The sequence below is a fragment of the Chaetodon trifascialis genome, chromosome 15, assembly GCF_039877785.1.
Source record: "Chaetodon trifascialis isolate fChaTrf1 chromosome 15, fChaTrf1.hap1, whole genome shotgun sequence".
NCBI lineage: Eukaryota > Metazoa > Chordata > Actinopteri > Chaetodontiformes > Chaetodontidae > Chaetodon > Chaetodon trifascialis.
Window position 1 is genome coordinate 5,078,832 of NC_092070.1, and position 15,127 is coordinate 5,093,958.

General features: G+C 40.0%; 2 protein-coding genes across 3 annotated transcripts in view; one reads left to right on the top strand and one right to left on the bottom strand.

Annotated features, from left to right (window-relative positions):
- The window catches only part of syt5a (synaptotagmin Va), an 86,305-nt gene that overhangs the window by 29,328 nt on the left and 41,850 nt on the right, over positions 1–15,127 (top strand). The window lies entirely within an intron of this gene.
- pih1d1 (PIH1 domain containing 1) lies at positions 90–9,729 on the bottom strand. Of its 2 annotated transcripts, none has more exons than XM_070981108.1 (11): positions 9,660–9,729; positions 7,934–8,016; positions 6,187–6,244; positions 5,831–6,019; positions 4,081–4,142; positions 2,938–3,019; positions 2,661–2,757; positions 2,037–2,063; positions 1,749–1,827; positions 391–534; positions 90–199 (listed from the first exon to the last, which is right to left on the bottom strand). In XM_070981108.1, exons 2-11 carry the CDS (start codon positions 8,012–8,014, stop codon positions 164–166), a joined length of 855 nt encoding a protein of 284 aa, XP_070837209.1. In that variant the 5' UTR covers positions 8,015–8,016; positions 9,660–9,729; the 3' UTR covers positions 90–163. The 2 variants fall into 2 exon arrangements, with proteins under 2 accessions (XP_070837209.1, XP_070837210.1); XM_070981109.1 differs by lacking the exon at positions 9,660–9,729 and adding an exon at positions 9,308–9,422.

Consider the following 15,127-nt stretch of genomic DNA (forward strand, 5'->3'; position numbering starts at 1 on the left):
ACCAGACAATTTAACCAATACCTGGACTTGCAGATTTTCTAATGGCTATTTAGGCTGTGAATCAAATAACACAGAGGAATCTGACTTTATAAAAAAAACTCTTTTATTATCACAGCCTCATTTTTGAACAAAAAATACACATCTGGACATTACTTATGTAGTTTCATGAAGACAACACAGGCATGGTGACGGTAAGGACCTGGGAAAAAGAAAACAGGAAGTGTGTTAAGATACAGAATGTGTGTGTGTGTATGTCAGGTTTGTTTGTATATACAAGTGAGTATTTTGCTGGTGTATAGTTTTTAGTGGTACTGTCTGCAGTGTGTTGGTGCTACAGTAGAGGACTGTAGCGTGGAGTATACGTCTACAATACACCTGTGTGTTTTGTACCTGAGTGCTGTTGTTGTATTGAGCCACACTGCTCTCCTGGTCAATGAGGAAGGGATGGAAGATGTCGAGATGGAAGAGCGAAGGCCGAGCCGTCAACACTAGTCGGTCCTCTCCAATGTCCAGAACCAGAGAGCGGGACGACGTCTGCACAGGAAACAAGTTCACCCAGTTGATGCTCTAATAGACTGAGCGTTTGACTGTATGTGCACTTCTCAGAGCTGTACTGTATAAGATGGGATGACCTTGACATGACATGACAGGATGAAGCAGCTTGTCTGACTGTAGTTTCACAGTGATTCATACAGCATGAGTTGTTCAGACTAATCTAAACTGATTCTCAGTCAACATTCAAATTGTTTCTACAAAAGTATGTGTAGTTATCTCTGTTGTTCTGGATCAGAGAGGACACATTTACTTACTTTACTACTGGCCTTTGTGGTTTTTCTACCACGAAAATATTACAAGTAAGTGGGGAAACTCAGTAGGGGCACTGCAGTAATGCAATAACTGATACTCATACAGTATTAATCTATTTATGACACATCACTTGTTAAGATTGAGCATGACTCTGTGCATCCAACAGTCTACATAACACTGAAGCTGTTGTGATTGACTGTTTTCAAGCCCCTCCCCCCTTGATTAGTGTTGCTCTGCCTGTCAAGCTTTGATACTCACAGTAAAGTATGCCATAGACAGCGTTTTGGTGATGCACAGGCAGTCAAAGACTCTGGCGACTCAGTTCTTACTCTTTTAACATACCTTAACATAGATAACTGTTGTTTCATAGCGATGCATTCATTTAACTGTAGCAGCCTGTGCCTACAATATAGAATCCACTGCCCTTTTCAGTCAGCATTTTTTGCCGAACAACTGCCAGATCGTGACGTACGTGCGTGCGTGAGCGTAACATGTCATGGGTGACCAATGATGGCCCGCTGTGACTAGAGTAGACCTCATGTGATAATAGCAGAATAAGTGTCATATTATTTTTTTTCCCAAATGAAAACGTTTTTGTATTATGAAAATGTTGATTTTAATAATTAGAAATAAAAAATTCTCCAAGTCATTTAGGGTGGGCCAGTTGTACAAGTGGGTGGGCCCAGGCCCGTCAGGCCCACCCCTAACGCCGCGCCTGCACAGAAGTAAGCAGGCCTCTCATTTCTTGCTTGCAGCGGTGGATTTCAAACAATATGCTTCACTTTTACGGAAGAAAATAAGATGAGAATGAGGAAAAGTTTCAATGGGCCAAATTTGTAGTTGATGCAGACGGTGGGAGAGAAAGAAAGAGGGTAGAAAAGAGTAAAGAGGGACAGATAAAAGTGTGTTTATGTATGTGTGTGCGTGTGTGTGTATCTTACCACCCCAGGCAGCTTTATTTCTGCAATGAGGAACTCAGGCTCCCCAGCAGGGGGCTCCACCAGCAAGGTGAACTCTGGTCTGGTGACAGAGGGATGGACAGAAAGAAGAAGTGGGAAAGAGAGCGACGAGTGAATAATGATAAATCATTGAGGTAACACAATACAGAAAACATAAACCACACACAACACAGAAGGGCGAAACAGGGGGCCAGAGAAAACAGAAATGTGTCTGACAAGTTGCTCTCACTTTACATAAGATTTACAACAGGCAGATAATAACAGGTTTACCTTCTGGCCGTAGCAGTGGAGCTCTCCCTGTGGGAAGAGGAACAGATCATCAAATCAGAAAGTCGCACATCTAAGTCACTGGAAAACGGCACAACTCAGTGTTTTGTTCTGTTATTTCAGAAAGTTAGAGATATGTACATGTTGGCTTTAATGAACACACTCGATGAAATTCCCACAATAATAACATTAATAACAATTAATAATGATCTAATACAGTCTTCATACTGTTGTAGACATTTTGGACCTACACTGGAGTAAACTGCAACCAAATCAAAGCAAAGACAATTGGAGTACAGGAAGGTTATTTTTTATCAGATGGAGCCAATTAAGTTCATTTTACCAGCTGGAAGAAATTACAAGACAAAAGTTTTTTGTAAGGGATCTGCTTTGTACTGTATGTGCGTGTGCTCTCAATTAACTCTCACAGGAGACAGAGAAAGAGAGACCACACTGCACTGTTTTGTGAAAGGTTAGACAGTTTACTGGGTCTTTGTGGCAAAACTAAGCAGAGCGAAAGATGGAATCTCGGGGTGACTTGATAGACAAATAAGAACCCTGCAACAGGCTTCATATGTTTTCTGTGAACCAGTCAGTGAAGACAGAGAGGCAGTCAGAGGGACGTACTGAGGTGGCAACTCTTGAATCACCGGCCGGCTCTTCGTCCTTATGTTCTGCTCGCTAACAGAACCCAAGAACTTTCTGTTCTTCAGCACCTTCCAGTCTGCCGAAACACAAGAACAAATCTCCACAACTGATACCAACATGAAAGAAAGGTTACAGACACGCCCACACACACACACACACACACACACACACACACACACACACACACACACACACACACACACACACACACACACACACACACACACACACTCTGAACACAAAACCCTGCACTTACCTCTACTCAGCTCCAGATTGTATTTGTTCTCTAAACCCTCTAAAGACACCAGGATGACAAACTGCTGGAATAAAGGATCCTCCTACAAGAAACACACAGAAACCTTCATATTGTTGCACATGATAAGACGAGGCCGTTTGTTTTTTTCATGCAGCATTTATATTGAAGTCAAGGATGTGTAGCTACGGCACTGGGAGGTCTTTTGTGTGGAAAATTAGAGATCAGCACGACACAGATGATTCAAAGGAACAGATCGTAGCAGTGATCACTGTTTCATATTCCCTCAGGAAGTGTAAAATAGACATATACACTTCAGATTTTTCAATTCAGCGACTGCTACTGAAATAAATCGGAATATTTCTTTAAATGGAAGTACAATTTAACATTTAACTTGGTAAGATGATGACTATGATCTATTTTGAATAATCAGAAAACTGACAACGTAAAATTGCAGTCGTGTGGTCTCAAAATGACCTTTCACTTTGTTACTGCTGCTACGCGTATCAAGCTTCCCCTTCTCACACATACGCAGTGTACAGTGATCACAGTGACGGACAAAAGCCAGATTCCCATTTCCAGCAAGCTGCTGCTGATTTTGTTAGCTGAAATTATATCTGGCAGATTTTTTTAGCAAGCATTACGAGAGGAAAGGCTTTTAGGATGAGGTCTAACTATGTACTCCATTCACCGTCGTGTGTTTAGGATACTGTGCTATCTTGGATAACCTGTTTAGCTGAGGTTGATGGAGAATAGACTTTAACAAGTCCAGCAGGACAGAGCTGCTAATGGTAGTCTACACCCTTAGCATCCAGGCCCCCCCAGATCACCAATCCAACGTGTCTCTGTGATTTTTAAAGGAACAGCTTTAACACAGCAGATCATTTGAATGTGGCTCAGCTGTGTAAAAAACCTTTAAAACATAATAACTCAGAAATTATACAAGCGCTTAAATATAAACCTCCATTCTTTAACGCGCACCATCCCATGCAATTACATCATCTCTACCTTTGTTCCCTCACCTTTTATAACAATTACAGAATTGCACTGTTGTATAGATGAAGACATAAGCTCACGCACACAGACACAGACACAGACACAGACACAGACACACACACCGACACAGACACAGACACATACACACACCTGGCACTTTTGGAAGAACTCCTGGTTGATGACCACATCATATGCTGTACAACTCTGAGAGCCTAAAACAGAGAGAGACAGACCTTGGAACAAAGGCTGATTTCAGTTCCACAAGCTGCCTGTTAGTGTTAGGTCCATGTCAGTATTAAATAATCTATGCAGTACAACACAGAGCTGGAATCACTGCAGCTCACAAATCCACCGCGACACTTCCAAAAACAAGACGAGTACCACGTGTCATTTCATCATTACATTGTTTGAATCAGTCAAATGACACAAATTTGTTCAACGTGGCATGAAAGGTGGAAACATTACTAGTCAACATTAGACTTGCACTTAGTCCATCTTGGGAGCTTGAGCAGGATTCTTGCTTTGCTATCACTGAGCCACCACTGGACTGTGCAGAGTGGAGAACAGTGCGCTCCAGAAAGGGCTGTTTTAATTTGGTCCAAAGCACTGGACACAAAATGTAGCTTGAAAAGGAAAGCGAAAGCTCTCAGAATTCATTGTGACATCATGGAAAATGGGATCTGGGGCCAAACCATCATTTTTTTTAAATGCTGTGCTTGTGTAAGCACCATACAGGACTGGAAAATAAAATATGGGAACCAACAGATATGCTGTAAAGATGGTGGTCTTAGCTGTCTGAAAAGCTGTGTGCAAATTTAAAACAGATTACAACATGTATCAAGATCAGATCCTCTGAATTAGTATAAACCTCTAGAAATCCTCTGGCCGTGATGTGATGAAGGAGATCTAAATGTGATTATGTAACATTTTGCGTTTCTAAAAGTGCTTCAGAGGCCGTAAGTTTGCAGCTTACATCTGCTAACAGGAAACAGCGCCCGCAGCTTTTTTTACTTAAAAGACTTCACATTGAGATCAACTGTCTATGGACTGAACATAGTCTTACACACACATGCGCCTCATTTCCCATCTTGAAATTGAGTGATGAAACTGATGGGTTCCAGCTTTTAGTCTTCCTGGGTAACCTCACAGGTCCATGATGCAGTTACAGGAAGTTCACTTGAATAAATATGCCTGAACTCACTGTCTGCTTGTTGGACACTTAAACTCTGACATCTGTTTTGTCAAGTTCGCTTGACACAACTGTGTCCAAAGCTGCAAGATGTGACCTCCTGATAAAATTAGCACGGGAAGAATATGTCAAAGCCTGCATGTTTGCAGTGGTTGGTGCATTGCCCTTTAGAAGCATTAATTCTGGAGACTACTGTGACTACAGTAGAAGTATGTCTTTACATGGCTCAATAACCAAGAGCTTTCTTTACAAGGAGGTCAATGACATGATTGAATATTTGGCTCGGCAGGCCTAAACAAAGAAGCAAGACATGTCCTCCAGTACAAGGTTATCATTACTGTCACCAACTACACCACTGTGATAGCTGCTGCTGCTGCTGCTGCTGCTCAGAGTGGCATTACTCACTGAACAAAGTTTTGCAGTGACTGTTCTCATTACTAGCTTTGTAGAAACAGGCTCTTAGGCCCTGGGGGAGCACAGCTGTGATTTCTGGAGGTTTGTAGCCAATGATTCATTATCTGTCGCTTAAGTCTGCTCTCTGAAACAGACTATGAGGTTCAGAGCATGTTGCATTGCATAAGAAAGGAATGGAGGACTATAACTGTTTGTATAACTACTCTAAATAACTGAGAGGATGTTGTCCCAAACAGAATGAAGTTAATATACAAACCTGCTTAAGAAAAAGCATCATCTTTGGCTTTAGTTACGTACTGTTGTCTATTTCTGTGTGTGGCTCGCCAAGGCTCATGGGAACTCTGTAGCCACTGGGATCCTCTGACTGGAGCAGCTCCACCAGCTCCTCTCTGGAAAGTCCTGGTGGTGGTGGGACTGAGTTTGACTGACAGATGTTGACGAAGACCTTCTGCTTTCCCGGCTCTGAAAGAGTCTTCACACACATTCCTGGGGGGGAAGACAGAGAGAGACACAAAGAAAAAGACAAAGAAAAATAAAAAAGGACAAAGAGAAACAAAAAGAGAAAGAAAAAAAACCCCCAAAAACATTCATATGCACTGCCTTCCAAACTTGAATCAAAGATTTGATATAAGTTGTATTGCAGAGCTACTTACCAGGTTGTGGTCGGATTACTTTGGAGTCTGGATTTTCAGTCTGCATCTTTCCCACCGTCTAAACAACAACCAGCAGCCTAATATAGGTTAGGTAATGGTTTGCAGACCCACTGGCAAATTTTTCCACATATTCAACTAGGTGAAAAGAACTATTGTAGAGTGACATGCTCGAGTGTTACATTGTTCTATGAAGAAAAGCCACTGCAAAAGTGCAAAAGGAAAGAGGAGGGAGTCAAGACACATGACACAAATAAAATGGAATGGGCAAAACACGCTGATACGCCAGCACAAACAAGAGAAATGGTCATCTGTGTTCGAAAGGGTTGCACTACATGGAGCTTTTTGCATGCCATTTTATCTCTTGACATTTCCAGCAAACTATGCTTCCACTGAACTCAAACGAAGGACAAAAAAGCGATGCAGTAAGCTCCCTGGCTGAATTTCAAACTTGCCTGACCTGAAATATTTCATAATCAAAGCCACGGTCATTGATGAATAGTAATTAGAAGCTTGTAATGCTTCTTTCTACTTGATAGGCTCTTTTTACACCATGCCACAGGCCTTCTGTGTTTATGTGAAACTTCCAAATGGCTTCGGGAATGCTACAGAGAAGACGAAAGAAAATTCAGAACTATTAAGATATTTCCCATGGTGAGGAAATGGAAACTATTTTTACACTAGCAAGCATCCCCACACAGCCTTTAACTGGTTATGTGCATCATCTTACCAAAGCTGCAAGACTAAAGTTTCTCAACTACAAAAAGATGGTTTTAATGTTGTGTACCATCAGGAATGAAACAAACCTATAATGTATTTTTTGCCTTATTAGAATAGATTGACATTTTGAGAAATATGCTAACCGGCTTTCTTGCTGAGAGGTAGGTGGGAAGATTGATACCACTCTCATTTCCAGTTTTTGTGTTAAACTAAGCTAGCTGGCTGCTGTACCAAACTATATGTTGAACCATATAATAGGATAAGACAGACCTCCAGTTATCCTGAGCAAATGTGTTGTGCAGCAGTCGCAGTACAGAGTAGGGTGTTGTAGGGCACTGTATACTGTTTCTCCACTGGACTGCACTTCCTCGTGTTTTATGATAACTCCACAGATATGACAGATCTGCAGTTTGTGCAGCATCCTCCTCTCTGACCCCAGGACAAAAAAACCCCCCAAAACATCAAGCTTCACCCCAAGGACAGAGGCAGCCTTCAGGATGAGCTTACTGATTCTATTGGTGTCACCTGTCCTCACCCTGCTGTCCCAGCACATGTCAGCAAAGAAAATAGCATTGGCTACCACAGAGAGATGGTACTGCAGACAATAAATGATAGAGGCTACCACAGAAAGAGTCAGCTCTGGCTCTTCATGTACATACATACATACATACATACATACATACATGTACCTATATACATGAGAATGGTATTGATCCACTAACTCTTTGCAAGAAAACAAACAAGTGCAATGAATTGAATTCATTAGCATTAAATTGATCTCTTGCTTAATTCTATACACTCAAGGGTTATGGCCAGTGGCTTCTGGTTGTTAATATTTTGAAGGATAATGCTGTTTAGCTGACATTACTATGACTATACTCCATTTTTGCTTCTGTTACACTACGTTTGACCATTCACCACCCTGTACCTGTCAATTCAGGTCACACTGATTGCTGTGAAGCAATATTTACACTATATTTTACACAATCTTTATCTCATTTTAACCCAAATAACATTAAAATAATATTACCTCCAACAGCAGCTGTTGATAGAGCTCCTCTTGCTGCTGTAACTCCAGCTCGGAGTTGAGGAGTGAGGAATCTGTCGTCATGGCTGTGGGAAGAAATCAGACAATGAATCAACTTTCAAGTCCAAAATGTATCAATTAATGGCTTGTTTTTAATTTTGATCAGAAATCAAGTAACTCCCTGTTATGTGGAAGGACTGATTGTACTGCAGTTATAAACCATACATAAACATAAAATAAACCAAGAAACGAGAACAAAATATCTAAGATAAAGTAATTGATTAATGTCTCATCAAACAATTACTTTGTGTGATTTTAAAATAATTCAACAATGCAAATGTGAAATAACTTACATGGAAAAACTCTAAGATCTGTTCAGATTAATTCTCCAATGTCATTTTCCATTCCTTCCTTCACAAGATAAGAACAAAATGACTGACTGTCTTCTCTTAAGGTTTTAAAATCACAGGTTTATCACTCCACCATCCACAACCAGTTTAGATGAGCAGTATTATGTCATTGCAGTACTGTGCCAGAGCTGGTCCCTGTTCAAGATTTAACAGGTGATTGACAATTACATTTTAGTGACTTTTTCTGTCCGTAAGCATGTCACATTCTCCTTTGTCCAGCTCTCACTTCTTTCAGTTGCACCCTCAATCAGACAATTTACGTCCAAAGTTAGAGATGATACCTAAGCCATTAGGGGTTGATAAGGCCTGTCCCATCAGAAAAGCTTCTCCACATTAGGCCAAGAAATGCAGCTTTGTTTTGTTTAAATTTCTATGTATATTCTTTACGTCCCTCAGTATCCCATAACCCACTGCACACCATACACAAGACCATTATAAATACCCTGGAAGGTGTCATGGAGGCATTAACTCTGGACTGTTTCATTTGAGGAGGAGGCAAGGTGAAGGTTACGCCTGGCCTTTAAGGTTTTAAACCTTTGAAGGCCACATCATTTAGAATCATAATCAAATCATGAGATTCTCCAAAATCCCCTGTCTGAATATAGGATGATGACATTATCAGTTATTTCTTATAGACTTTAACATGCTCCTCCAGAGCTGTGGAACACATGACACACAGGCTGAGTGGTGCTCCACCTACTGCTGGTCCAAAACACAATATGAAGTTCATGTTAAACAAAAAGACAGTGACTTCTACAGCACAAACCAAATGTCACTGTTTCTTAAGGGCATATGAAAACTACTGTAAACTTGGGCATTAGTTTTTCTGTGACCAGCTCTCTGTATGTCATGACAAATGAACACACACTAATGGAGCTGATGCTGATGGAGCAGCTAGCATCAAGTCAGGACTGAGGAAACTAAGCACCAGGACTGACAGTCAACGTGATATTAACTGATAACTTACCTCCTACAATTTAAGAAATGGGACTTCGTATAAATTACCAAGTTAGTTCTTAATCTTCAGAGGAGTTTCTCTTCTTAAACTAGCATGAACTGGCTAACCTACCGGTTTAAGTTACCTTCCGTAACTTAAACCGATAGGTTAGCCAGATCGTCGTCTTGGTTACTAGCCTCCTAAAATGACCCATGTTGTTTGCCGTCCACAGACTTTAGCATAGCTTTAGCTTCCTTGCGGAGCAAACTAGCCGACTGGCTACACTCATTGTTTTGTACATGAATTAAGCTCACTCTCTGCTGTGGGTACTGTGCTTCATTATGACCCTCCTCTCAGCACACCTAAATAAAAATGTGTTTACCTTTTCAGCCGTACCAGTTTAGTGCTGTGAGATCTTCCGCTGATGATGAACGTAGCAACACTTCCGACACGGAACTTTCAGAATAAAAGCTTCATCTATCGGTTGTCAGCTGACAGAGCTTTGAGCTGGGTCTTTCATTATTGCCTGATCTTTTTGCAGAGAACTCTGAGCAGCTTTTTAAGGCTAAATAGAAAAGAAAAAACAAAACAAAACAAAACAAAACAACAATCTACATGGTTTGAACATATTACAACATCGTGACAATGTGGACATTGCTAAAAAATGCAGCAGTGAGATTTTTTTTTCTTGTCTTAGCCCTTGGTTTCTGTTGATAGCAGACCATTTTGTTGAAACAACATTGTCAAAGCAGACATACACCAACTGGCTCACATAAGCAGGCTGCTGCTGTACAAACCATACTCAACGTGTCTGGTATTGTGTTGCAGAAGTCAACCACAGGATGACACAGCTATGCTAAAATGGTTTGAAGATCTGGAGAAACTAAAAGTCCTGTAAATCTTCTGAATCCCAAGTGAAATTGACTATTATATTGTTCAAATAACTCCTTTCTGTTTCTCTTCTTTGCATATGTGTTTTCAGTGTGGATATTGACTGAACTAAAGCCAAAGCCTGCTGTGAATCATTTCGTGTGTCTTTTCCCATGGTATATCAGCCCTTCAGTACTTGTGAATGACTTGGCATTGTGTGCGTGTAGTCTCACAAACAGAAAAAAAAATCTTAGGGTTATGTAGTTCATTATCATTAGCAGTCCATTTTGCCAAATGAATACTATAAGTTGGGACCAGTCAGAATAAATTAGCAGCGGAACTTTCCTGTGTTGCACCCATAATATGACTGTGAATGTGTGATGGTGACATAAGTACCTGGCTGTTCATCTGAACAACAAACTGGACTGGACTCATAACACCACGGCACTTTATAAAAAAGGACAGAACAGACTCTCTCTGCTCAGGAGACTGAGGTCTTTTGGGGTGCGTGGGGCACTCCTGAAGTCTGCTGGGGGAGCAGCATCACAACAGCTGACAGGAAGAGGCTGGAAAAAGTCATTAGGAAGGCCACCTCTGGGAGAGGAGGATGACAGCCAAGCTGTCCTCTATGACAGTCAATGACTCCCACCCCCTCCAACACACACTCACTGCACTGAGGAGCTCCATCAGTGATAGGATGCTACATCCAAAGTGTGTGAAGGAGCGGTATCACAGGTCATTCCTTCCTGCAGCTGTCAGACTACACAACAAAAACTGCTCCAAGTAATCTGCAAATTAACTGTAAATGATCTGGGCAATAATCTGGGCAATAACTGGTGCAATAATCTGTGCAATCCATCCTGTACATAACAGTCTGCAAATACAATTTATAATTTAAGATAATGTTTATTTTTATTACACTCTTTTGTATATACTTATTGTTTTTACTCTATCTTTCTATCTAATCTATCTTTTATTGATGCTGCTGTAAATTGGAATTTCCCCTTGTGGGACTAATAAAGGTATATTGAATTGAATTGAATTGAATTGAATTGAATTGAATTGAACTGAACTGAACTGAACTGAACTGAATTGAATTGAATTGAATTGAATTGAATTGAATTGAATTGAATTGAATTGAATTGAATTGAATTGAATTGAATTGAGTTGAGTTGAGTTGAGTTGAATTGAGTTGAATTGAATGAAGAAATAGTGGCCTTCTTTATAAACCTGGAGCACCAGACAGAGCACAGCATCTTAGGAATATTTTCACCAAAAGTTAATGATATACACACTGCGAGCAGTTTGGGATACAGTATCTTAGTCCATGTAAACATATGGATAGCAGGAGCCCTGCATCAAACCACAGTATTGACCCTAGCCCTGGTGGTGCGCCCTCTATACATTTAAGTATTTTCATAATCAATTTATTTCCCATGACCATTGTGTGCTCAGCTGTGTCCCTGTGCCTCAAGCATTTTCCTTCTGCATATGACAGAATCCAGCTCTGGCCTTCATTTGACTCTGTTGCCACCTCTCATGTCAGCCCAAATAATGTGCCAATTTCACATTGCAATGTGGTGAATTTGGACAGCTTTTCTACTGTAATGTGATGAATTCAGGCTTTTGTGTCAGTTCCTGTCTCTTTGTTTTTCAACAGAATAATTCATTCATCAATCATAAGGCTCTGCTGTGAGCCTGATGAATACCTCTGGTTCTTATAATCCATCTGCATGAAGACCTTGGCAAGAGTTACACGTGTCTTTGTATTGAGTCATTAATTAGGCATTAGCTGTATTGTGTTTCAATCTGTGGCTTTCCAAGAAATGAAAGTTCAATCTTTAAGACATTAAATTCCATAAAACTGATGAAATGGTTATCATATTGCATAAACTAGCTGTAAACTATGAACAAATATGAAAATACAATTGCCTCTGTTGAAAAATTCTGAAGCATACAGTAATATACTATCTAACCACGTTGTTTTGTCCAGAAATGCAGAAAAATTAAGCCCATCTCCTGCTTGGTACATCTTAAATAATGAAAACATTCACAATAAATCTGACACTGTTAAACCAGTAATTGAAAAAAGTTTCTCCAACGTGATTTAAAATTTCTGGAATGTACAAAAGTTAGTAGAAAAGGTTTAATGGAAAAAAAATGGCAGAGATTGTAATACCAATTCATTCCAGTGATGTTCTGTGCTTTTTTGTGTGAGAATGTGTCTTTTACGCAATTTATTAAATGTTACGCCTTTGGTAAAAGCTATTTTTAGGAGAGTGAAGAATAAAATTAATTTCTATAGCATAAAATAAGGCAAACCAAATTGCGCTAAAAGTTTAAAAATAGATTTTTTTTTTTGGCTCATTTGTCTCTAAATAATAAATATCACAAGGTTTGTTTTATAAATAATAAACCATCACAATAGCATTTAAAACTCTTGGCACAGAAAATAAGGCCGTTGCAGGTCATAAAGACAAGGCCTGCAACGGCCTTATTTTCTGTGCCTCTACAAACTGGAAAAATTAACAAAGGGTCATACTCTAAGTGTTTGCCCAAACCCATATGTTCTAATGTGAACCACAAATTTTGCGGCGTAAAGGAAAAGCTCACACTTTTGGCAAGATCAACAATTGTACATAATTGAGTGGACCATTGTATTGTAGAGAGGACAATACTACCAAACCCCTAGATGTTGCCTGCTCTTAAAGTCCATCTTGCAGTGAAATTACTTACTTGCATTGGTGGGGACATACAACAGGTTTTAGAGAGAACTAAAACACTGCTGTGTGTTAGAGGAAATTTATGTGCGATGGTTAATACGGTCTCGATCTGCACCCAGTTCTTGAATGAGCTGTTGTGTAAGATAAATGTATTTTTCCACTTTTGTTTTTGGAGTGAGTTTTTTGACCTAAGGCGATTTCCAAAGCTCCCAGTTTTGTCCATTCATGTGTATGGAATGCAGTCTGACAATCATCATCAGTATGGCTGTTCCAGCACTTGTCAACCATATCATCATAAACATCATCAGTAAAAAGGGGATTGAATGAAATAGATGTCCTCTGTTTTGACTTGCCCCTTCCCTGATCATTGACTCTGAGACTTGGGCAAGAACCACTCATATGAGCAGATCACAAACAGTACAACTGTGGAGCTCAGAATCACCTGTTTTTAAGAACAGCCAGCATTTGTCGCCAGCAAATAACATTGGCAAGGATTTAGGCATGACATCTTACAGTATATAATTCAAGAATTCCTTAAGTGTCTGATACAAATCCAATTGATGTTTCTCTAACAATGTTTGCAGTTAACCGTCAACAAGACTAAGAGTCAATAGCCATGTCAGTAGGTCTGTGTGGCTGTACTTCAGCTAAAAGCTCACATCAGCACATTAATATGCATAACGTTGATCATGTTCATGTTGGTTTAACATGTTAGCATGCAAACATTTGCTACTTAGCAGAAAGCATAGCATACAGCTGAGGCTGATGGAAATGTTTCTCGTGTTGTCTGCAGACTGTCCCAGTGGATTTCTTTCTACACGGCCAACCAAAAGAAGACTGTAAGTGTCAGTATGCTCCAACCTAACCAAAACTAGTTATACAAACTAGATTTTTTCGAGCATAGTCCCTCAGGTGTCAGAGCACTGCTGCATATCCCCTGGTCAGACACTACATGATGGCCCAGGAGACAAGGGGCACACTGCATGGCCGCAGTGGCAGTCATTTGACTGCAGGGCACCTGTGTTGTAGCTGAGCCTTTCCTGCCAGAGACTGCAAACATGTGTGAGGGAGTGCCAGTACCTAATCATAGCCATGCTGTTTATAGTGCTGCCATAGCAGTTAGGTTAATGTTACTCTTCATGAGGTCTGAATATTGAGTGAAGCTGAATGTAACACAGTTGCAACACAACAGACCCATGCATTGTGTTTACTGTTACAGAAAGAAATTCACCTCTCACCTCTTCACCAGAATTGTTCCGCTGGGGTCTGTAAAAAGCTACATTACTGAGCCAGGATAAATTAAGATAGAAAGAGAGGTCTCCACTCCAAATACAGTTCAGGGCTGCAGTTCTGGCAAAGTTAAGCACAAGAGCCACTAAAAAAAAAAATTAAAAAATGCTAATAGATTTTGTTTTCTTCAGAAACCTCAACACTAGAAATGTTAAAGTACCTCTCTACAGTGGTTTAATATGTTATGGAAGCCCATAGAGGATTTAATTAAAAGGATAATGCAAACTTCCCTGAGAGCATTCTAATTTTCCATTGAAAATTGATGTTTAATCCTACTTTCATTCTGTTTAATATGGTCATCCTACATCCATATGAGTATGTATGTACAGTATGTATACATTTTCATTTTAACTTTGACCCAAATAACACATACAAAAATGGAAAATTATAATGCGATCATGGAATTACATTTTCATTTTCATTTCAAGTTTGCGTTATCATTTTAAATAAGTCCCCTATGGGCTTCCGTAACATTGAGACACTTGTAGAATGCTGAAATGATCTCAGACTTACTTTATGCAGTTATCTTTAATCACATTTGATATATGCATTTATTTTGTAAGGATTCTTCAGGGAATTTGGGCCACTTTAGCGCTATTATATTGCCCTCATATTATTGTTTACCTTTTGAGTAAACTGTTCAATGGTTCATCATGCAATATTGTTTATACCCTGATCACAGATAGTTTAACATGTATGTTGTGGACAAACATAATGTGATTTTCACTGCAGTGCTGACCATGAATTCAAGTCAGCATTCTAACTTGACTTTTGACTCAGCCAGGCTGCTCCAAGTTCCAGGTTTTCCCTGTCAGTGTGTGATGGCAAGTACTTGGAGGTTTTCAGGAAACAATAATGACCTTATGGTCACAGAAAGCATCCTATGGGCTGGAGCAGCTCCCAGCCTGGAAGGCATTCATCAGTGAGACATGTTTGGGGAATGCTAAGCATTGCCATCCTTCTGTTC

Excerpts from the sequence above, each read along its gene's own strand:
- pih1d1 (XM_070981108.1), bottom strand. The coding sequence starts at position 8,014 with ATGACGACAGATTCCTCACTCCTCAACTCCGAGCTGGAGTTACAGCAG. Across the intron at positions 6,020-6,186 it reads AGTAATCCGACCACAACCTG|GAATGTGTGTGAAGACTCTT; the intron begins GTAAGTAGCTCT and ends CTTCCCCCCCAG. Across the intron at positions 200-390 it reads AATACAACAACAGCACTCAG|GTCCTTACCGTCACCATGCC; the intron begins GTACAAAACACA and ends TCTTTTTCCCAG.